Below are 22767 nucleotides of genomic sequence, written 5' to 3' on the forward strand. Positions count from 1 at the left end.
AAGGAGCTTATGGGATATGGAATTTGGGGCGAGGCATGACAGGCATGATATAGCTCTTTGAGCCCATCTTCAATAACCTTAAGCAAGCTTTTGCAAATGCAACGTGATAATTTGAACCAGTCATGTCTAGCTCTCCACTGCGCGCCTTGTTACAGAGGAACCTCTCAAAGTAGTCATCACTGGGGTTGAGGAAAAGAGTGTTTATGATCCCAAGGGTGTTCTCATGCGAGTTCCCCTGAAATTCTTCATTGGCTAGCTTTCGAAAGTCTATGATCTCTTTCAGAGTCATAGAAATAGAGCTGTTTCGAAGGTTGCCCTTTAGGAAATCAATTCCTTCTGTGATTGTCTTTCCTCCGGTTCTTTGCAGGTAGTTTATCTCCTGCTGGTACAAAGAGTCTTCAGGAGGAACAAGTGGCATGTGTTGTTCCCTTCCTGGCAAGTGCAATGAGAGTGCCTGGCTATCCAGTTCTACATTCATTCCACACAATTCACTGCAGGCTTTGGCCATACATTGAAAGGACCCTTCTGATTTTTGTACCAATCGGAGATGGAGCTGTTGCTCCTGTTTTATATTGAGACCTCTGGCATGTAGCTGTGATCTGGCAAATTGTAATAGACGATAATTGGTATACTGCTGATCAAAGTCCTCTATTTTGACAGTGAGAGCTTTCACAGATGAAAAATGATGCATGATAGGTGAGTCTGGTCTGGAGGTGACCAGGATGCGAAAATTCGATGGAAGGTCTTGGGCTCGTTGGGTTAGGACTGACAAAAAGTTTCCACGTGTTGAAGACTCCGGCATCTGGTCAATTCCATCGAGAACAACCACAATTGGCCCCAAGATGGCCAAGTATTGGCTTGGAGTGAGAATGAAGCTGGTAAACTGATCCATAGGACTACGGCTTGTACGAACTGCCATTGAACTTGCGGCTGCATATAATGCATGCCGAAATTTGGGATCAAGATCAGCAATATCTCGAGCAATCGTTGGAAATATTAGATGAAAGGGTATCGTGGTCTTTTCGACTGTTTCATCTGGTACACTAGAGAATATTGAGGAGCCTAGGTGGTCTAGGTGATGGTAATGTTTTGAAATCGCATGTGCAACACCAGATTTTTCAGTACCAGCAGCACCGGTGAGCAGAAAGATATTTCCCGGATTAGGTTCCGGGTTATCAATCCAGCCGATTATTTTGCTCATGATCTCCTGGCGAGTAGAAAAATGGCAGCATTTTTCAGTCTGAAAACAAGCACCAGCGGCATAAGGAAAGTTTTCAAGAACCATTTGCTCTTCTGTCAAGTTGTTCAGGCTCAATTATATAGTAGAAGACAAATTAGCCTTACTAAGTTGGACCATGTTTCTCAGAATACGTGACACCATCATCTCAGTGCTGATAGCACTATGTCCCAGTAAAGCAGCTTTGAGCTCAATGAATTTCTGTCCATACTGAACTATGGCTTGATCTGTCGGAATATAACAGTGCTTCAAGGCACGTCGTACCCCTTGAAAGTCATTAATTATATCATTTAGTATGCGGCAGTACCATAGAACTTGCGAAAACAATGCAAATTTGCTTACAAGATTTATTGCCACAGTATGCAGAAATGAAATATCCACAATCAGTTGTCTGTTGAGCTAGATGATTTATGATATTTGTACGTGAATTCATCTGAGAAAGTGGCTCAGCTTCCTTCACAAAGGCCCAGGCATCATCCATAGCCTCTGCAAGGCTGATTATGTTATTATCACGCTCCATCTGTTTCAGAACGATCTGTGGAAGCAAACAGTAAAATTTCATTGAGTTTGAAGCAAGGCAGGATAGTTTGAAGTTTTTACCTCAGATGCGACAAAAATTACATCATACGCAACTTTGGCATATGGATGAACCTAAGAATTGTGGCAAATGTCATAAAATCTGAAATCTAAGATTGAACTTACTTTTGCAATAGTTCCTGCCAAGTTTTTAAATATCTGGAGCTTCTCAAGCAAAGGACCCCATGTACTCTTGAGGCTACCCATATCATCAATGTTGCCATTGGTACATGCCATCACATCCATCAAACTATTTGGCACCATTTGTAATTGAGAAAGTCGAGATGCTTGTATTTTGGCTCTTTGGACCAAAGCACTCAAAGCTGTACAATCTTGACCAATCTCACACTCGACATTGAAATTGATAACAAGACCAGATTCGGATCCTGAGCATCCCCGTAATGGTCGAGAAAGGACTTTCTTGTTTAGAGATTGTGATACCAATGTTTCAAGATCCTCTTCGAATGATCCTATCTTCATGTTCTGCAAAATTGCATGCTTTGCATATATGCCAATGTTCAATGTGCCAGGGCCACTGATATGTCTCAAGATTAAGGCTTTCAACAAGAAGAATGAAATTTACATCAGGGATTGGCTCACAAGGTCACTTTCTCATTCCATTCAGACGCCAGAGTGTGATCAAGGCTTTTTCTTGATCTTCCATCAATACTAATAGTAGCAAAATGCTTTCTCCATTGCCAATCCTCACTCCTTGAAGATTTCCAGAAAATCCGAACAACTTGAATGCAATTATCAATTATCATCAGATCAAACGGAAGGTCTTGCTAAAACTCACTCGAAATATGCACCTGACCCTTCATCAACATCGGTTGTGGGTCGCTGTAAACTTGGATCTGGCTGTACTTCGAATACTGAACTTTATCTGGGGTGTATTGCATGGTGCTTGTAGTCGAGAGTGAAGGAAGGAAAATCACAACACGTTGGGAACACATGTTTTTGGTGCCGCTCCGCCGGGGGCCGGCAGTCTAAAAAAGTTAAGTGGTAGATCTAAAATCCTACAATAATCATTGAAGTTTGAGGACTCGTACATGCCACGCGGGTAACGCAATGGCCCACTTTCGCACTGATAAGTTTACAAAAATCCAAGAGGAGTCCACTAAAAGCAGGGAGGAAAACCGTCCGAAAACTATATCTGATATACAAGATTTATAGGACCGAAAGTGCATGGCGGATAGATTTTTGCTCAGCTGCATTGCACTCTGGCTCAATGGTGATCAATTGCTCCACTAATGGGTGCTGGGCAGACTCCCTTGAGCTAAGGTATCCGGGTGGTGCGGCATAGCAAATTGAGGCAACGAAGAGAGAAAGGAAGAGGAAGGAATATTGAATCATGACCAGTAATTGAGAGTCTCCAGCTTCTTTCATATCGTACCCGCCGATATATACGATACCTAGTCAAATAACATGGTGAATGCAGTAAAGCATATGAGAGTACATGGTAACCCAAAGCAGGAGGAAGATAGGTGGTCAGATCACTCTATGCTCTCAATGTCAGTGGAGTTATCACTCCAAACAAAAGCCAGTGCAGTGAAGGAGCAGAAGAAAATGACTGTCAAGATACAGCCTCTACATGAATCTACAGATGTACTTTATAACAAGATTCTTGCAAGTGCTTTATCAGAAGAAGAGGCACTGAAACAATACTATGGGAATTTCTATTATGCCAATGACCCAGTCACAGTATACAGATGGGTCATGTCTGGGTGGGGGAACTGATTCTGCACAAGCTGGTGCCGGAATATGTTATGGCCTGAACCCAAAGAGGAATCAAAGTGTGTGAGTACCAGGACCTGGAAAACAAATAAATAATAGGGCAGAATCATATTCAGTATATTTAGCCCTTTTTGAAATGGATCCAAACAGGGCACTGATAATATATACAGACTCAGAGTATATTATTAGGCAATGCTGCTACTGGGTTGCCCGCCACTTGGCCATGGGATGGAATATACCAAATGGTGATATACTGAAGGACATCGCACTTCTACTTAAAGAGAGAGCAGCCTCAACCAGATTTGTATGGGTCAAGGGCCACAGTGGAAACCAGAATAATGATGAGGCAGATAATCTGGCCAAGAAGGGTGCTACAATGAATTTACCAGGCAATTATAGGCCACTCAAGGAGGTACCATGGAAATGCAATACCTCTGGCCTATCACCACTAGAAGGTCAGAAGGTCTCAACTGCTCTACCCAAAGAAGTAGGGGGGGAGAGAAAAGCAGGGGTCAAAGATATGAGACAGGATGAAGTTTCACACAGAGGGAGGTCAAAAGTTGCAAAAATTCAGGAGGATAACCTGAAGAAGTTACAAAACTGCAAAAATATTGCACAGTTCTGGTCCTTATATATTAACTGGATGGATGGCAAACCAAAGGAAATGGAAGTGACCATTGAACAGCTGCTTAGGGAATTCCGGTCACGCATGCAAAGCCCAGTCATTATCCCACCAAATTTAGATGCAAAGTATTTGGCACAGTGGAAGCAATGGGAAGCAATGATACCAGATAGAAATGTGGATCCAACTCAGCAGAAATTTTTTAGTCGTGCAATACAGGAAGAGGAGATTGAGGAAGCAAAGGCACATATTGCAATGAAGAACCTAGACAGCTCTGTAGGGGTGGACCAGGTGGATTATAAGCTGATTATGAAGATTCCAAATGAGAATTGTGTAAAGTTGTTGAACTACTGTATAGAGAACAGAACAGCTCCTTCAGCATGGCTAGTTGCATTGGTAGTGGGTATACTGAAACGGGGGAAGGAGGCGGATGACCCTTCAAGCTATAGGCTGGTGGTGCTAGAGTGTTGCTTTCTGAAAATGCTCACATTAATCATAGACAGAAGGTTGAGGGAATATGCAGAGGATCAGGATCTACTGCCATCGACCCAGAATGGGTTTAGGCCTGGATACCGAACCACCAACAATCCATTTATCCCCAAGGCCATGGTTGACACAGCTAAGGCAATGGGAAAGCCATTATATGTTGCATACATGGACTGGACACATGCCTTTCCACTAACAAATAGACCAATGATGTGGATGAAGCTGAATAGGATGGGCATCAGGGGACCACTGATTGATTGGTTGCGGCTAATGTACCAAAAGTTGGCAAATGTAGTACAGGTGGCAGACTCTTTCTCTGAGGCATTTACTTCAAATATTGGAGCTTGGACGGGGGACCCAGGAACACCTATGCTATTGAATCTAGCAATTGCAGACTTCCGAGTTAGTGAGCACCCAGGGGATGTGGTATTATATGACAAAGTGGTCAATCATACAGAACAAGTAGATGATGTATTAATGACTACAATGTGCCCTATAAGCTTTCAATCCAAACTCAACCAATTTGGAGAATATTCTGCACAGACTGGATTTATTGCATCAGTTCCAAAGTGTGTTTATGCAGTGTATGGAAAGGAGGAGACAGAGGGCTTGCCATTTACACTGTATGGCAAAAGGCTGAAAAAGAGATGAAGTACATGGGGATCTGGCACCAGACAACAGGAGTGGACATGTATCAGCAGCAGTATGTCATGCCCTGACCTGTCAAGTCCATGCCTCGGTGCCCTACTACGCCGCTCGGTATTCCGAAGATCCCTCTTTATTGTAATCTCTCCTTATTGTTCTTTCTCGCTACACATACCCTTTCATTCTAGTCCCTCCTTATTGTCTTTTACTTTACCCTGCAGGTACTACTCGTATAGCTCCTAGTAGTTAGTCTGGCGCTCCGCACTGATGCGCCGCTCCATAGATATAAATACTGCCTGTACGCTACTGTAGTTCCTCAGTTTAATTATCAACTTAGATCTCCCTTCCCAACTGAGCTCTTCTCTAAATCTTCAGGCTCAACGCCTTGAAGTACGTTCTACTCAACCTTAGGACTTAGATGTTCTTTGGTTCGCTCCTCGTCACCGGCGTTGCCGCCGCTCCGACGTGGCTGCTACTTAGCTCCTCTCTCTACTCTTGATCTCCGGGGACTAACGGCGTAACGGCGGTGTTGTTAATAACTTCACTACTGTCCCACTCGTCTTCCGCACTTAGACACCTTGTGGCCCTGGCACGGTTTCACGGTGTACATGATCTTAACATGACCGCAACCAGACCAACCCCAGCACCAGCCCACACGCTTCCTTACACCTCCCCAAGACATCCCCGAGGTAGTACGCACCTCCCCAAGACAGTACCACTGGTGATACGCACCTCCCCAAGACAGTCCTGACAACCATCCCGACACGCATACGAAACTCCTAGCACCAGCCCCATTAAGTACCAATCTCGATCACCTGTCTCCCTCGATTACCTGCCTCATGTCCCCTAGACTCTGATGTTCCCTTGTTCACTTCCCATACCTATTTAAGTAGCTCCGTTGACACACCTAAATTTTGGCTAGACGTCTATGCTGTGAATTGTGACATTTTCACGTATAGATTTGTATCGAGAGGACTGTAATTGAGACCCAGATTGACAGTCAAAGTCAATACTGAATCAGTCTAATAAGTTGAAGGGACCATATACCCATACTACCACAAGTTGGTTAGTTTACCCATCCCCGATACTACCTTCGGATAGCAGTCTACCTGTTTGTCAAGCAGGATTATACCAGACTCGGACTACATCCGAAGGATGACCATTCACGTATGACATACCAAGGGTATTCTTATTGGACCTTACACTGGCAGGAGTTTGGAAGAACTTACTCAAGTGACCATGAGCCGAGGATTGACTCGAAATGACTTTCTAGAACTCAGGAATTATCAAATACTCCTTCTAGAACAAGATCATGCATTAATCTAAAAGACTGTGATTTAGTCTAATAGACCAATCAAGTTGCATGTTTGAGGAAAATGACTAGAAGAACGATCGAAGTACTGCGAGGCTCCGAAGACATATCAAATGAATGTCAAAGAGTCCTGACGTAGAAAATATTGAAGAATACAATTAAATGAATACTATGCGTAACTCCCTTGATAGAGTATAGGCACAATGGGTGTCTGTTGAAAGAGAGAAGCAATTAGTTTAATCCAGATGAATCAGATTGATAGGATTAGAATCGAGGAGAGCTGATTTGCCTCCGGACGAGGTGACAAACGATTGAAGTAAGTGTTGAACAGCAATGACAGTTGAACACCATTCGAGTCATTCTCCAAAAACAATTAAATTAAATGAATATCGAAGTACCTACCTATGTTTGGAGGTATACTAGAATCTTGGAACCAATATGGGCCAAATAAGGACATGTAGATTCAAATTAAATGGTATCTGACCGAGTGTAGAAGTTTCCTGGCGGTTCCGAACGTTTATTGTATTAAATTAATTGTACTGTGCGACTCTATATTCTGTATGTATAAATAGCGATCCGATGTATCTGGAATACAAGTGATTTTGGGACGACGTTGCAGTGCTAATCCGTAAAAAGGAAAGACACACTCCCGCCAGACTGAAACCTCTTCGCTAGCAGCCATTCGGGCCCGGCACTTGTGAGTATAGGAACGTTGTGTTCTGCTCCTTGTGACTACGAGAAGTATATCCAGTTGTTGGATATCCTTCAAACTTAGGATCAGTCGTTGGTCTTAAGGGCAAATCACGCTGTGTGGTTGTGCCAGCACATAGTTCTAGCCCTCCGTAGGGGTCTGTGTGTTTCGGTTTTAATTTACTTTGATTCAAACCCCCAATTCTTGATATACCCAAATCAATACAAACCAAAGCACAAATCGTGCTGAATCTACCTTGATCAAAGGAATATATCGAATCCTTAGAACGATTCAAATTGATTGATCAAAGCTTCTTACTTAGCTCTCAAAGCTTTGTGGAACCTTTGCCAACGCTACCCCTTGCTATTAAATAAATTTGATAGCAGTGAACTCGCATATTGTGTATTAGATTGGTTGGTTGGAGTGCCCATTAGATTCCTTCCTTTCTCTTTCACACAAAAACGAGGCAAGCTCGTTACCGTAACGTCCCCAAGCCCCAGCTTGGTATATTTTGAACACACACCCTTTACATAGGTCCAGTCCCTGTCCCTTTGTACCTGCTACCTATACGGAATTCTCTTTACTCTCTATTTCTTTATCTCTGTTTCTCTCAACTCTTGTCTATCGTCTCTGCGGTCGTCTATATGATCCAATACACGCTTTTACTCCACGTCTAAGCAATCCAAGTGAGTTCTCGAGCTCCCTTGAACAATACTAAAGCTCCCCAACGCCTACTGCCTTGGTGAGCTAACCTCCCCAAACCTCCTCAAGCTCCCTAGCTGCTCTATAAGCTTCGGGACCTCGATCTAAGTAACGTCGAACCACGTATTGCTTCTCTGTTACTACCTTCACCACTCGAGGACATCCATCCTCAAGCCCAGTCCCCGGGAACCTCCCCTCCCGGGCGTATACCTTCTCGGGAGCTTACAACCTCGAGACCCAATTCCATCTACGACCTATTCGATTCCTATATTGATGTTCTAGCGAGTACAACTCCTACTACGCGATATTACAAGGTTCCATCCTTCTACCTAACCTCCCTATGCCTTAGGGACCTCTCTGGACCTCCCAGGAACCCCCTCAAGGGTCACCATCTCTTCGCCCCAGCCACTACTAGGTCATTCCTGTCCTCGGTTGTGGTTCCCATAGCTCCCTTCGAGCTCCAGCCTGCTCCTAGCACGCTACTGTCATGCCTCGACCATTATCCACAGCCCTCTTAATGGTGACGACCAGGACAGCCCCAGTATCAGCCAAACACTCTCACCCCTCAGTACCGATCCACGCCCGTACCTCCCCAGATCCACGCCTGTACCTATCCAAGACAGCTCCTAAACCTCCCCCGACACGCGTCAAAGCCCTCCTACACCTACCCCATTAAGATACTAATCTCGATTACACGCCTCATGGCCCCTGATGTTCCCTTGATCACTTCCTGTACCTATTTAAGTAGCTCTGATACGTCCCAAAGCCCCAGCTTGGTATATTTTGAACACACACCCTTTTGCATAGGTCCAGTCCCTGTCCCTTTGTACCTGCTAACCATACGGATTTCTCTTTACTCTCTGTTTCTCTACCTCTGTTTCTCTCTACTTCTGTCTATTGTCTCTCTGATCATCTATACAATCGAATATACGCTTTCACTTCAAGTCTAAGCCTTCTGAGTGAGTCCCCGAGCTCCCTCGAACATTACTAAAGCTCCCCAACGCCTACCCGCCTTGGTGAGCTACCCTTCCCCAAACCTCCCAGAGCTCCCTAGCTACTTCGTAAGCTTCGGGACCTCGATCTAGGTAACGTCGAAGCTACCCCTCACGTCGGACTACGTATTGCTTCTCCGTTACCACCTCCCACAATCGAGGACGTCCATCCTCAAGCTCAGCCCCCAGGGACCTACCCTTCCTGACATATCCCTTCTCGGGAGCTTACACTCTCGAGACCCAGTTGCATATACGACCTACTTGATCCTATATTGACGTTCTAGCGAGTACAACTCCTATTACGCAATACTGTACGGTCCCGCACTCTTCCTTAACCTCCCTATGCCTTAGGGACCTCCCCTGGACCTCCTAGGGACCCCCTCAAGGGTCATCATCTTGTCGTTCCAGACACTACTAGGTCATTCCCGTCCTCGGTCGCGGTTCTCGTAGCTCCCTTCGAGCTCCAGCCTGCTCCTAGCACGCTACAACATAAAACTTCATATACCAAACCTACCCTAAGACCCATTTTGACCCAGGTCTTACAGCTACAACATAAACCTTCATATACCAAACCCTACCTTAAGACCTATTCTGACCCAGGTCTTACACAGTACAAGGAGAGTGCTGAGAAAGCAAAAAAGACTGCAGGAGCAGTACTACATGCAAGGGTGTTTGTAGGGAAAAATATTCCAATATGGAACTTATGGTTGCTGTACATGGGCAGGGTTGATCCCTATTTGAAAAATGGGGCAGAAGTGATAGTGGACATTTATGATGTAAGAAGAAAGCAATTAGAGAGTGTACAGCATTACTTCATAAGGAGGATGTTGGGATTAAATGATAGATCAATGGTGGCACTACTGTTCTCAGGCCTATGGCCAATTTGCTATCGAAGAATTATTTTGTTCTTGAAGAATCTGAAGTATCTAGTGCTGTTGAAGAGGGACCACTTCGCATGGAAGGCATGCAGACAAGCATATGAACTGGCAGAGCAGGGAAAGAACTCAGTCTTTATGGAAATGGTACAAGTGTTAGACAGACTACCTCACAGGGTGATCTGGAATATACCAGAATTCAAGGACTTGACTGTGCAACATATTGATGGGGTAATGGATAGAGTAAAGAAATCAATGGAGAAAGATATTCAAGAAAAGGTGGACACATCAAACAAAACAAGGGATGTGCTGAGGGACAGAAGAGAGTATGACAAGAAGACAAAGAAAATGGTTGTAAGGACCCTGGCCTTTAGACACTACTTGAGGATACCAATAAGTGAACATAGAAGATCCTTGATTGACATGGTGACAAGCAACCACAAATTGGCAGTGGAGAGACTAAGGTGGGCAGAGAGGAATAAACCAATGGTGCAGCATGATAGAAGATTGTGTAGGATGTGTAGGGAAAAAGTGGAAGATGGGGCACATGTTTTGTTTGAATGCAGCAACAGCTGCGAGGTCTTACAGCTGAGGAAAGCCTTTATGCAAAGGGTGATAAAGGAGATACCCCATTTTGCACGGCACTATAGGGATGGATGGGAGCTCTTTAGGGAGTTACTGGCAGATAAGAGGGTTGTGGGGTTGCTGGCAAAGTATGTGCATGAGGTGTTGGAAGTATTCTATGCAGTTGAAATATATCGGCTGGAGTGACACACTGCATGCATATTGAGGCAGGGAAGACCGTGTAATTCATGATACCATGGGAGGGGTTTTTTTCTGCTTTTCCCCTCAATAACCAGGACATGGATGATCATAATCGCCCCCCTGTATTAGATATGTGTGTTCCATTATTGTACAACATTATGTAATATTGTACAATACATGGTAAACTGGTTGTTCGGGAATCGGACCTCGCCAGTATAATTCATATCCTATCCTATCCTATCCCACAGATAACTATGCGGCTGCGTCTGCAAGGCAATACTCCTTAAAAGACCCAAGAACATTTCAAGTTGAAGGAACGGATATACATTTTACACAAAAGACACAAGTATCAAGTACCAGTCAAAAGTTCTACTTAGATTCTGTACCATTTCAGTTCAGCTCGCTTCTCCGCAGGAAAATTGATAGCTTCCATTGCTGCTTCGATGATTTTTTCCTTGTGTTCCTCGTATAAACTCATTCCTTTACTTGGGCTGTTCCGTGCAATGCGAATGATGACATACTTCATGAAGTCTTCGCCTGGGGGAGCACCATTCTTGGGACAATTGATTACTCGTGGTGAACGTATATGCCTGTATTCAAAGTAAAGTCAGGAGCAGGGCCGCAAGTTTATACAATGTGTAGATAACGCACTGAGGATGTCTTCGAAAAATACTGGCAGGTGCATTTTCCGTTATCTTGATCCAGTTTGGAGTTAGAACACCCCGGTTAAAATAACCAAAGGGGTCCCTCTGATAATCGTCTCCACCTCTACCAAAGTGATCCATCGCATCACCCCAAGACATAACCCAACCCAGAAGATATCTTGGGGTCGGGATATTTTCAACAGGCATAGTGGATATAAGAGGCGGAGAATTTAGCTCCAAAACAGGAGGAAATAATTCATCAAACCTGTCAAATCATCAATGGAGGAGGCCCTAAGACATAATGCCAGAAGGATAATCACTTGGTTCGAGCGCTCGACATGGTCATTCAGGGTTCAAGATGGAGTGTTCAGAATACCCCGAAGATTGATATTTAAACAACTATACCACGTGGAAAATATACAAGCCTGAACGTAATTGAAAAAAACAAAAAACACCAAGTGGGGCTTAATTAGTAATGAACAGTACAAGCACATAGTGTTGCCGCCGATTGAGTCGGATCGAAACTCGAGTCCTCGCTTAGAAAACTCGAGTTGAACGCAGATGCAACCCGAGTTCCCACATGAGGACGGTTTTTAATATGGTATATAGCCTTAGCTTCAGTGAAACAAAATTTCACAGATATTACTGTAGTGCGGCCACTTTGTAAGGTACTTTACATGACTCTACAATGATATGTGAAACTTCTGTGACATTTCCACTAATCAATAAGTTACAGAGAACCTCAACATTGACATCAACCACACTCATGGACTGCATTCTGCAGGTTCCATCTGTGTTCTACTCAGCCATTTTGGAGTCTATAGCCACCCAACTCTTTGTAAAGGGGCCATTAGCATTTGCCGTAACCATGCACAGAGTTTTGCGCGGAATATATGTGCCATAACTTGCGCAGAACTTGCACGGATCACTTACCCAACACAGTATAACTTCTTTTGAAGAGTTTACTGATATTGAGTCCTAGTATCATGAATTGTATGCAATGCCAACTCTAGAAGCATTTTACTTTTACCTACTTTACTCTTACCATCTTATACATGAGCAAGCCATTTTGCGTAGTCTCAGTAATGGGAGAACAGTGATTGTTTAGGTATGTTGCAGTAATCCTTCCAATGTTTCAATTATTTATCAATGACAACAAATGCTTGATCCTCAGTTATTAGACATAATGGGCATTGGGCAATGACTTTACTGTAATCTAAGTAGAAGATGTACAGTACGGTAAACTGGTCATTCAGAAATCAGATTTAGCCAGTATAATTTGACTATCCTATCCTAAAACCTTGTTTGATCCTCAAACAGCAACGAAAACAATGCCTCGGTTGAATATCCGGTTGAGATGTTTACAAAAAATCCAAGAGCTCCACTAAAAGCAGGGAGGAAAACTATCTGATATACAACAATTAAAACTATGAAAGGCATGGCCGAAGTTACACAAATCTATACCATCTCAGCTCAGCTCGCTTTTCTGGAGGAAATTCGATGCTCTCCATTGCAGCTTGAATTAATGCCGCACTATTTTCCTCGAACAATCGCATTCCTTCAACTCGAGTGTTGCGCGCGACAACAATTATAATGTACGTTCGGGTGTCATCTGGGGGAATCCGACCACTGGACTCAAGCCACTTCGTTGTTCGAGGCGGACGCAGAAACCTAGTCGGATAAGCCATAATTCTGATCTCAAATGAGTCGTATGACTCACTGAGGATGTTCTTGGAGCACACGAGAATTTGCTGTAACTTTATGCCATTTAGGAGACAGAACACCACGGTTTAAATAACCCAGTAGATCCGCGCGAAAATTCTCCTCGTCAGTACCGAATCGTTCCGCTGCGACGACTAAGGGCATCACCCAGCCGAGAAAGTATTAGGGTGTACGATGGCCTTCAACCAACATGTTAGCAACGGGAGGATGTGGGTAAAGGTCTAATGTTGGTGGAAATAGCTCGTGAAACCTGAAGAGTACATCAACTGACAAACTAATTCATGATCTCGATACCGAGATGAGGATTCACCTATTTGCAGAGGTCGACATGGTGGTAGGTCTATAAGTTTAGTCGCCAAAAGGAGAGTCACGTGGTTTTCTTTCATTTGTTTCGCGTTGAACGTTGAATATTGAAGGACCAAGTATAGTGGTGGTTTAGGGAAGGAAGTAGCGTGGTTCATTTCCTTCCAACTCCCTCCTCCTTTCTTGAAACACGCGTTCAATCTCGATATTGGGTCTTTATTTAATTCATAGCTGAGAAGATGGGGTTACCGCGATCCTCCGCGATCATTTCTGATTGGTTTTGTGACCCACATCTTTCTACGCAAGTCTCTGGCAGGTAACTTATCAATCCACGAAACGGACCCACTCCGTAATTTAGCTTGGTCGAAAACTGTCGAAGGAAATTGAGTGGAGATGTTGGTCGCCCTCTCACCTGCTGTAGCCTGCTGTGAAAATGTACGGGCTGTACAGGCGGTCCATTATGTGTAAACTATATTAAATATTAATCTGTATCATTTGATTCGCCCACACCACGTTTCTGTGGGTTCTTATCTAACTACCAGGGCTCAGCTGCTGGCAGGCCGTTCGAACGTCCGCGAAGCCCAAAATGCTCTCTGTACGGTCGTCCAAGAAATCCGACGCGTCAAGGCCCAAGTCTGGCGCTCTGGTCTCTCTTACGGGTGCAACCCGTGGTATCCGTCGTACATCGCCCATTATCGACGTCAATCTCAACTCTTACTCACGCACTGATCCTTTTCAGGCCTTCAATGTCCTGTTGAAGCTCCTTTCTTCTCTCTCTTCACGCGTCGGTGGTTGTCAATACCGCCTCACGCCTCAAGAACATAGATTGTCACTACACCTGCTTAACATCGTCGAGCCTTTCGTCGGGTCTACACCCTCGAAACGAACTCTTATCACTCATCAACCTACGGAAATCCTCGACGCGATTGTTTTCCATGTCTCGTCACGCGCGGATTTGCTCAATCTCGCGATGACTTGCTCCAGGATGCATGGTGTGGTTATTCCTAGGCATTTTGATTATCGAGTCGTCAAGTGTAAAGTGAGCAGTGTTAGTGTGTGGAATCACTTGAGCGTACATCGGTCTTTGGCGATGAACGTCAGGCAGTTGGAGGTTTTAGATGAGCGTGCTGTATCGGGGCCGGGGACTGCTATCGGTCACGGTACACTCTCATCGTCGTTGTCTAACCAGTCTCGAGAGATGGTCCCGGGTGGAATATCATCTACCGAGACGGATTTGGAAGATACCGACGATGAATTGGCCATGCATATAAAGCAAGAGCAGTATTTACTCGATGCTTTGAGCAAGATGGCCCATCTCGAGTCGTTCATTTGGAGTTGTAATCATTCACCGATCTCGATTGACACATTCTGGCCAATACTTCTCAAAGTACATGCGTTGAAAGAAGTGGAGATTAACGATAATATGGTATTTGCGCCTATGGTCGTCGCAGACGAAGAGGGTGAGGATGAGGATGTGCCAGCAAGCGATGCTCGAAACGCGGTGGTGAGTCCAACCCTCGTTGATATAATGGTACTGATATTGATTTCAACGCGTCCTTTCCAGGCGCGCCAACTCAAAGCGGTCACACTTCAATCAACTCGACACGCGTATGGTTCAACAAAGCATCCAGATTTCACTCGTGTCAAAGGGATGCTCAACAGTTGTCCGAATCTCGTGGTATGTTCTCCCTAATCCCGTTTAGACGTACCTGTTAAATCCATTATGCGTCTTAGTCCCTTAACATTTCCTACATCCACCCGCGTTCTTCCTCATCTCAAACCCTCCTCTCAGCCGACGACCTGTTCTTATTTGGTCGTTGGCCTTCTCTCACCTCTCTGACACTTGCTAATCTCCGCTTTTCTTCCTCCTCCGTCAATCTTTCTGCCGCCAGCACCTTCCTCTTCGCACATTCCAACATCGAGGTCCTCCACCTCGACATCAGTTCTACCCTCAGTTCATCCACTTTCCACAAACAAATTGTGTTTTTATCGAACTCCCTCCCACGTCTTCGTGAACTCAGAGCACATCGGGATGTAGTCAGCACAATTCTCGCGTGCCCGAATGAAACCGGACCAAGACCTCTCGAAATGATCAAAGGCGTTAAATTGTCGTCTTCGGAAATGAAAAACCCTCTATTCTTCGTTAATCTCCGTCGTTTTGGGAGCCATGTGAGAAGGGTCGAGTTGGAGAGTTGGAATGAGATGGATGATATTAGGAAGTTGATTGATTCTGTCCCAAAGCTGACTTGGTTGGATTTGGGGATCAAGGGGTACGGACATGGGAGATCCGGTGGTGGCGGTGGTTCTTATGTACCCACCGTCAATGTCAACGAATGGGCTACACTTCTCTCTTCAGCTCCGGAACTCACAACGTTCCATGGTATCAAATTCTTCTACGAAATATCTCTGCAGGCCCAGGCATCTCTCGCGTCGTCTTACGAATCACTATCCAATGGATCTTCTTCCTCCCCTGCTTCTTCCTCATCTTCTTCCTCGATTGGGTCGAGTACCGACCGCAGCCGAATCCGCAAGAACGACGAAACGGCTAGTCTGTTGGCATGGAAATGTCCTAAACTGAGGAGGGTGGACCACTGGGATTCGGATAATGGAGGAGGTTCGGGAGGGAAGGTTATCGTTATTATGAATAATTCAAAAGATGTTGTGAAAGATTTGAGAAACGGAGAAGGGAAAGAAGGGAGGGATAGAGAGAAGGAGAAGGATAAAACGGGACCGCGGTGGGAGATTCGGAGAGTCAAGCAGTAGGAAACAAAACGATGGTGAGGGAGGGGAGGGAGGTAGAATTAATCAAGAGGAGATGAGCCGAGTGAAAGCCATATTTGGACATGGATCATCTCCTATCCTATGAATAATCGTTTCATCTGCTATGCTTTTTCTTTCTCATGAACGTCCCTCAGTTGTAAGTCCGCCTCTGGAACTCCAGTAGCATGTTGAAGGGGCTAAATATCATTGTTGGCAGCTCAGAGCGCGAATTGGGTTTAGCGCGTACGAAGCGATATAATCGACTTTCAATTCATTTTTGTAGCTTCTACACTTGTCATTGTCAAAAAGTGTTTACGGGAAAACACCGTGCCTCCGTTTGTATTTCTGAGTTATGATTTATTCGAACCTATCATGATGTTCACAAGTTCGGATCAATATGAAAGTAGTTTCCTACCAAGGACCTGAGGATAGGATAAAATCGCGCAGTGCGTGTATTTTCATGAAGAGAAAAAAGTATGAGAGCAACTTGGAAACTCACTGTTAGGCATGAAAAAATTATTCGTCTCATCGCTTATTCCCACACGACGTATCTCGTCCAAAGAATCCGAAAGCATCTGTTGTGCAGTAATTTTTCCTCCAGCTACTTCAATCAGCTTGGACCACATGAATGATTCGATCTGTCGGAGATTCTTCGGTCGGTTGGGGCCTAATTCGTAGGCTACCTGGTTCACAGAAAAATAAAAGTGAAATAAGTTTTGTTCAAGTTAATAGAGGGGTTCAAGATTCAAATTGAAATTATAGTGTTTTGGGAGATGGGATTGGTGAAGGGATGGGACGGTGAAATGTTGGTAGATCGTAACGGCAGTGAAACAGAGCACAACCCCAACAAAAATGAAAAATGAGAATGAATAAATAAATTACTTACCTCTATAAGATGTTCATAGCTAGTATTCACTTCTGTGAGAGTAACACTCACTAAGAGGATGAGTATCGAGATGGCGATGGCGGCATGAAGTGGAAACTGGAAATTCGAGGCGGAATATTCAAAGTATACATCATCTCCATCCAGAGGCCCGTCGATGAGTCCGCATTCTTTCTTGAATTCGGTATAGGTTTGCGGGAAAATCAGAACGCCCTGCCAGTGGTAATGATAATGAATTAGCTTATGTAGATCCGAGGACGCCTCGACGAAGTTATGGAGAAGGTACTATTCAGGTGAATTACAATTTACCTTTTTGATTAAAGAAAGGTATAAAGCAGCACGCGAGATGTTTTCCATGATGTACAGCGCGCCAATATCGTTCAATAGACGACCAACAGGGAGATCTGTCGAACGCTCATAGTCGAATCCACGATTTGCGACGTCTAAAGCACGACTTGCATGTGTGACGACAGACGAGAGGTTAATCTTGGAATCATGGCATGCGAATCTATCGTACTAACACAGCCAGTTCAGTTCACCATTCCATCATCCTGACGCCTACTTACGATATCTCGTAGACCTTCAGGAACATCAAGTGGTTTGCTTGTAGTATTCGCGGTATGTTTAGTGCCATTAAATGGGAGAATCCGGTGGTCCTCATAGTAGATTATCGCAAACAGCCGTGAATTTAATACCAACGAGCCAAAATAGGTCCAGTCAGTTTCATTTGGTGGTGGTTTTTGGAGCATATTCGTTCGTTCTTCGATAGCTTTGGTTAGAGCGATGGAAAAAGGCTAGAATTCATTGAGGAAATGGGAAGTATTTCAGAGATTTGAAGTACGCATTCAAAATGGGAAATACAAAGAAAATACCTCAAGTTCTGGGTGCTCAGAGGATCTGTTCAGGAGCTCCAACTGTTCTGTGGTGAAAGAGTACAAGATCTCCACCGAAAAGAAAGAGGAGTCTTCGGAGTTCGGCATGAATGGTTGATATGAAGGGAACTTGAGGCTACTCCGGCTGGGTGATTTGTTAGAAGCGAAAGAAATTGTAGCATTTTTATAATCTCTGGAGCCATGATACCAGCGTGAGCCTGGAAGTATAACGATGAGCTCAACCAAAGAGTCTTGCGGGGATTGTACAATGTATTTCGTCGTTGTATGGTGCAACATTCACCCGCTCGGTTCACCTTTCACCCGTGAGCTATAGATAAGCCTATTCATTACGTCATATCATTCTGTTCATTCAACGGTTGTCAAACGCTTTTTTTTCATGGCGAAAACGAAAACGGTCAATGGAGTGAAAATATCCGTCAAAGCAGCAAAGAAAGCAAAAGCAGCACAAAAACTTGAACGACAAGAAAAGAAAAAGAACAACAACAACAAAGCAGGTGCCAAAGGGAAAGGAAAAGGAAAAGATGGAGACGATGAGGATGATTTGGAGAGCATACTTGAGCAGGTGTGTAGATACCATAGTAAAAACAATTCATGAAATATGGATGTATTGGATCCATTGAAATATCCAATAGATTAACTGGAAGATTAAATTTAAATTTAGTAGATGCGACAAGAATGGGAAGCGGCACATTCTGTTACAGAGGAATTAGTTGAAGGGCCTCCGAGTCGGAGAGCTAACGCTACATTGACGGCGTGTCCTACTGGAAATCATTTATGGTTCATTGGAGGGGAATTTTTCAGTGAAGATGGCAAAGCGGTATGTGAAACTGTAACTGTTCTGTATGCCTTTTTGAATTTTACTTGCGATTAGTATTTTGTAGGTCTCCGATCTAGTTCGATTTGGCTACGATAATGGTTCATGAAGAGTTCTTGTTATAGTATAACGATGTGTTTCGGTACTCGCCAGAGAAGGTGAGAAACAACGAAACTTTAACTTCAACTTTATCCGTACTGCGCACTCATTGATTCTACTTTTACCACCGCCACCATCTCTGTCCCGTCTTCGCGGCAATCACCGGTCACCTCTTACCTTCACCACGACCGCCCTCACTCCCTCAGGACGAATGGCGAAAATTCGTATCACCTACTTGCCCAGGTCCCCGGTCAGCACACGCCGTCGCGGTAACAGCAGCTGGAGGAGGGAAATTATTCTTGTTCGGTGTGTTCTGAATTCTTTCTCGTTAATCCCTGCTAACATTGCTTTCTCACTCATTAGGTGGTGAATTCTCCTCTCAAAACCAAACGACGTTCTACCACTACCGCGATTTTTGGTGTTTCGATATCTCTACGCATTCTTGGGACCGAATCGAAACGAAAATTAGACCGACGGCAAGGTCTGGACATCGAATGGCGGTTTGGAAACATTATATCGTTCTTTTTGGTGGCTTTTTCGATCCAGGCATCACAAGTGCGCTTATTCAAGTGTTCTGACTTTGAAGTTGTACTAATTTGAAGTTGTTACTTCCAGCACGATACCTCAATGACCTTTGGCTATTTGATACGCAAGAATACAATTGGCGGCTGATAGAATACAAGCCGAACGAAAGTCGTCCTTCGTACGTCGTCACTTGGCTGATCCGAGAGGTCCCTAATAACATGATGCTAGTCCTCGTAGTGGGTTCTCCTTCATAGCAACTTCCGAAGGAGTCATCCTTCACGGTAACGTCCACACCCTCAGTATCATGGCAAATCCAATCTTACTCCTCTTTATCCTTTCAGGCGGATACTGCAAAGAATACTCGAAAGGCAAACGCCCTGTCGGTATCATGCTCGAAGACACCTGGGTCCTCAAAATGTCTCTTCCAGATCCGAGTGCCCAAAATGCCAACCCCTCCTCATCCTCTTCACCCAGTATTCCTGCTGCATCAACAAGCAAGAAAAAACTCCTTGCCTTAAATTATCCCACCGTTAAATGGGAACGACGGAAACGTCCTTCGACGGCCTATGCTCCGGCCTTACGGTCGGGATGTACGATGACGGCGTGGACAGCGAAGGAAATGGGCGTAATGTTCGGTGGTGTGACGGATGAGGATACGAATGAGGAGACGTTGGAGAGTGTATTTTGGAATGATTTGTATGTTATCTATCGTCTCTTCTTCTTTAGTTTCAGTGAGATTAATGATGTCGACGATGCCGTGTAGGAACGCATACCAATGGACCGGAAAAGGCCGATGGTTATCTTTGACGTTGAGGAAGCCAAAGAAAAAGGCCGGTGCTGGAAGGAAAAAGCAAGGTCTTCAACCTCCCCCTCAGCGTGGCGATGAGAGTGACGACGAACACGAAGTGAGTTTCTTCCTCCGCATGTACTCTTACTCGACTTGCGCTCACCGTTCCTGTTTTCTCTACCTAGGATTTCAAAACATCTGCCATCAAAGCAACACCCCAAGCACCTTCAACCGTTACCACAAAGCGACTTATCGGAGACGACATTGATCCGGATGACCCGATACTCACCACCCCACTACCTCGATATAACGCAATGCTTGCCGTGCAGAAAAATTCCTTGTACATGTAAGTCAAGCAATGCGTACATTACATGGATCGTACAACCCTTACACCACTCATAGTTATGGCGGCATATTCGAACGCGGGTCGCGTGAATACACTTTAGACGACTTTCACTCGATCCAACTTGACAAAATGGATCGGTTCGTGTGTTTGAAGGAGAGCGGGATCGTTATCGAAGAGGGAGATGATGAAAGTGACGAGGACGACGCGGATGGCGACGAAGATGAAGACGAAGAAGAAGCCGATGACGACGACGAAGAATATGGATCCGACGACGAAGGAACAATTGTTGGAAGCGTGACGACCAAAGACGAACAAGAAGAATTATACTATCGCCTCAGGGATGATGATGATGACCTAGAATCCATCGCCACCATCGAGGAAGAAGAAGAATACTTCGAAGACGAGGATGAGTTGACTACGACGAAGAAGATTCTTATTGCAAAGGTGGGTAGAACAAAGTATTCGCCCTCAGCTCCATGGTTAATCGTTATATCTAAAACCCAAGGCCGAACTCCGTTCGCAAGCTACCGCGTTCATGGGCGTATCAAAGGATAACACGAGACTGCCTGAGGATATACTCAGTACGCCTCTACCGGGAGAAACGCTGGCTATGTTTTATGCTCGGTCTCGTACGTCGTCTTTTCTGTTCGTATACCTGATTGCTCGGGTTCACTCACCACCACACTCTCCTCTCTCAATTAGGTGACTACTGGTCCCAAAAAGCTCATAGTGCCACCGGCACCGCCTCGACCGACGCTCGAGGCAAACAACTTCGTATCGCTGGGTTCAGTCTAGCTGAAGAACGATACAGTGAGTCTTCTCCCCCCTACTTCAAATTTTCCTTGCATATTATGGCCCGTTATGTTATTTTATGTTATGCTTCGTGAAGGTTCTGCTTCTCACTAACCGATTCTTATTCTTCTTTTACTGTCACTTCAACTCCCAATGTCACATAGGGGAGTACAAGCCTATCCTGCAAGAAGTGGAAAAGATGCTGTCAGAGGCTGGGCTTGATGAGGAGGAGATACGCAGGAGTGCTGCTGGTGGGGCGGATGCAGGATCGGGGAAAAGTAGGAATCGTCGGTAACAACTGTACAGTCTCCGCGTGGCATATGTACATAGCTGTCTAAATATCAATATCCCGTTCCGGGGCGAAGTACGTTGACTTCAAACATTCTGCACCATGACTAGCTCTAAATCCAGGTTATTCATCCTTCTAGTATCTTGTCTTGCCGTTTCCGTTGATAACTCAACAGAATTCCAAGCTATTTCCTCCTATTTTGGAGCTTTCCTCTCCACCACCTGTTGCCCTGTTGAGCCCCGACTATGTACAGGGTTTTCAGCCAGTATGACAGCCATTTGACTAGTCAAGATATGTGGGGCAAAAGCAGGTACAGGCTGAATTATAAGGAAGATATTCTAACACGGTCAAAGCACGAAGATGGAGTGAAAAACAAGCGTACCCAAGTTTTAGATAATCATTTGTAATGGGCAAGGGCGCTCATAATGAATATCAATATCTCAAGTCAAAATTTATTCAGCCCACTACTACCTGCTACCGCTCAGGACCTTGTCAGTCCATCGTGCAATTTTCCTCTTAGCAAAGCTCCTCTCCGGTTCCATGAACTCGAATCCGACAAGATCATGCGGAGGTTTAGCGACTTTGAGATATGTTACCTTGACACCCATATCCACCCTCATACGTTCCCAAAGAACCCTCATGGAAGCCCGACACATTTTAGCCTCCCCCGCAAGAATGAAAGTCGGGGAAAATTTGAAGAACATCCCTTTCAGTTCTACATTAGGAATGTTCAAGGAACTTGGAGATAACCATGCTGTATCGATTTCTGAGGCAGGGAGACATCCAGCAAGGGCAACCGGAGGGTACGCAGCATCAAGCTGGCTTCAAATGTAGTCTGAATTTCTGTTTGTTGCCATGCTATTCCCTGGGTCCTGCTTCAGAGTGGAGTCTGCGGGAGGTGAGGGTAATAGAGCGGCACTGGGACAAGGAAGCGACGAGATGTTGTACATTGCGGTGTACTGTACGAGCTGGTATGCGATGATAGCACTGGCTGAATCACCGCCAACGAGAATGTTTTCTGGTTCGAACCCAAGATCGAGAAAATATCGGTATTCTGCAAGGCCGTCGATCAAGGCGGCAGAAATAGGATTCCCGATTTTGAGGGGTGGGCCAGCGGCGAGACGATACTTCAATGCGAATAGCCGACTGCACATTGGGATGTATTCCAACAATCTTTTGCAGATGGCTGTAGTTACGCTGAAGGAAGGGGCTGCGCTTCCCGTCTGAAATAAGAATTGTATTGATACCCTTCTGTGTTATAATCAATTTACCA

General features: G+C 44.8%; 7 protein-coding genes across 7 annotated transcripts; 2 read left to right on the top strand and 5 right to left on the bottom strand.

Annotated features, from left to right (window-relative positions):
• Positions 1–7: 7 nt before the first annotated feature.
• Positions 8–2766, bottom strand: C8R40DRAFT_1067164 (uncharacterized protein; the record flags this gene model as incomplete). Its single annotated transcript, XM_046225870.1, has 7 exons — positions 8–1293; positions 1345–1503; positions 1580–1772; positions 1838–1888; positions 1940–2348; positions 2414–2552; positions 2610–2766. The coding sequence occupies 7 exons, from the start codon at positions 2764–2766 to the stop codon at positions 8–10; spliced, it is 2394 nt and encodes a 797-aa protein (XP_046089200.1).
• An 8006-nt stretch (positions 2767–10772) lies between these two features.
• C8R40DRAFT_1091157 (uncharacterized protein) lies at positions 10773–11734 on the bottom strand. Its single transcript, XM_046227502.1, has 3 exons — positions 11602–11734; positions 11289–11546; positions 10773–11227 (listed from the first exon to the last, which is right to left on the bottom strand). Exons 1-3 carry the CDS (start codon positions 11625–11627, stop codon positions 11011–11013), a joined length of 501 nt encoding a protein of 166 aa, XP_046089201.1. The 5' UTR covers positions 11628–11734; the 3' UTR covers positions 10773–11010.
• Positions 11735–12729: 995 nt separating this feature from the next.
• Positions 12730–13333, bottom strand: C8R40DRAFT_1067165 (uncharacterized protein; the record flags this gene model as incomplete). Its single annotated transcript, XM_046225871.1, has 4 exons — positions 12730–12952; positions 13002–13128; positions 13177–13253; positions 13314–13333. 4 exons carry the CDS (start codon positions 13331–13333, stop codon positions 12730–12732), a joined length of 447 nt encoding a protein of 148 aa, XP_046089202.1.
• Positions 13334–13892: 559 nt separating this feature from the next.
• Positions 13893–16069, top strand: C8R40DRAFT_1067166 (uncharacterized protein; the record flags this gene model as incomplete). The annotated part of the gene is made up of 3 exons (XM_046225872.1): positions 13893–14810; positions 14871–14984; positions 15041–16069. The coding sequence occupies 3 exons, from the start codon at positions 13893–13895 to the stop codon at positions 16067–16069; spliced, it is 2061 nt and encodes a 686-aa protein (XP_046089203.1).
• Positions 16070–16477: 408 nt separating this feature from the next.
• On the bottom strand, positions 16478–17929 carry C8R40DRAFT_1167510 (uncharacterized protein; the record flags this gene model as incomplete). The annotated part of the gene is made up of 6 exons (XM_046231025.1): positions 16478–16488; positions 16566–16749; positions 16953–17162; positions 17259–17465; positions 17516–17743; positions 17822–17929. 6 exons carry the CDS (start codon positions 17927–17929, stop codon positions 16478–16480), a joined length of 948 nt encoding a protein of 315 aa, XP_046089204.1.
• Positions 17930–18218: 289 nt separating this feature from the next.
• C8R40DRAFT_1159187 (uncharacterized protein) lies at positions 18219–21500 on the top strand (the record flags this gene model as incomplete). The annotated part of the gene is made up of 15 exons (XM_046229845.1): positions 18219–18404; positions 18507–18659; positions 18714–18719; positions 18782–18814; positions 18962–19061; positions 19119–19310; positions 19371–19458; positions 19509–19561; positions 19622–19976; positions 20044–20185; positions 20253–20413; positions 20470–20857; positions 20919–21042; positions 21116–21223; positions 21370–21500. 15 exons carry the CDS (start codon positions 18219–18221, stop codon positions 21498–21500), a joined length of 2220 nt encoding a protein of 739 aa, XP_046089205.1.
• Positions 21501–21961: 461 nt separating this feature from the next.
• C8R40DRAFT_1167512 (uncharacterized protein) lies at positions 21962–22648 on the bottom strand (the record flags this gene model as incomplete). The annotated part of the gene is made up of 2 exons (XM_046231026.1): positions 21962–22316; positions 22443–22648. 2 exons carry the CDS (start codon positions 22646–22648, stop codon positions 21962–21964), a joined length of 561 nt encoding a protein of 186 aa, XP_046089206.1.
• Between the last annotated feature and the right edge of the window lie 119 nt (positions 22649–22767).

Source organism: Lentinula edodes (assembly GCF_021015755.1).
Source record: "Lentinula edodes strain Le(Bin) 0899 ss11 chromosome Unknown C8R40scaffold_7, whole genome shotgun sequence".
Taxonomy (NCBI): domain Eukaryota; kingdom Fungi; phylum Basidiomycota; class Agaricomycetes; order Agaricales; family Omphalotaceae; genus Lentinula; species Lentinula edodes.

Excerpts from the sequence above, each read along its gene's own strand:
- C8R40DRAFT_1091157 (XM_046227502.1), bottom strand. The coding sequence starts at position 11,627 with ATGACCATGTCGAGCGCTCGAACCAA. Across the intron at positions 11,547-11,601 it reads ATGTCGAGCGCTCGAACCAA|GTTTGATGAATTATTTCCTC; the intron begins GTGATTATCCTT and ends ATGATTTGACAG. Across the intron at positions 11,228-11,288 it reads ATTTTTCGAAGACATCCTCA|GCATATACGTTCACCACGAG; the intron begins GTGCGTTATCTA and ends CTTTGAATACAG.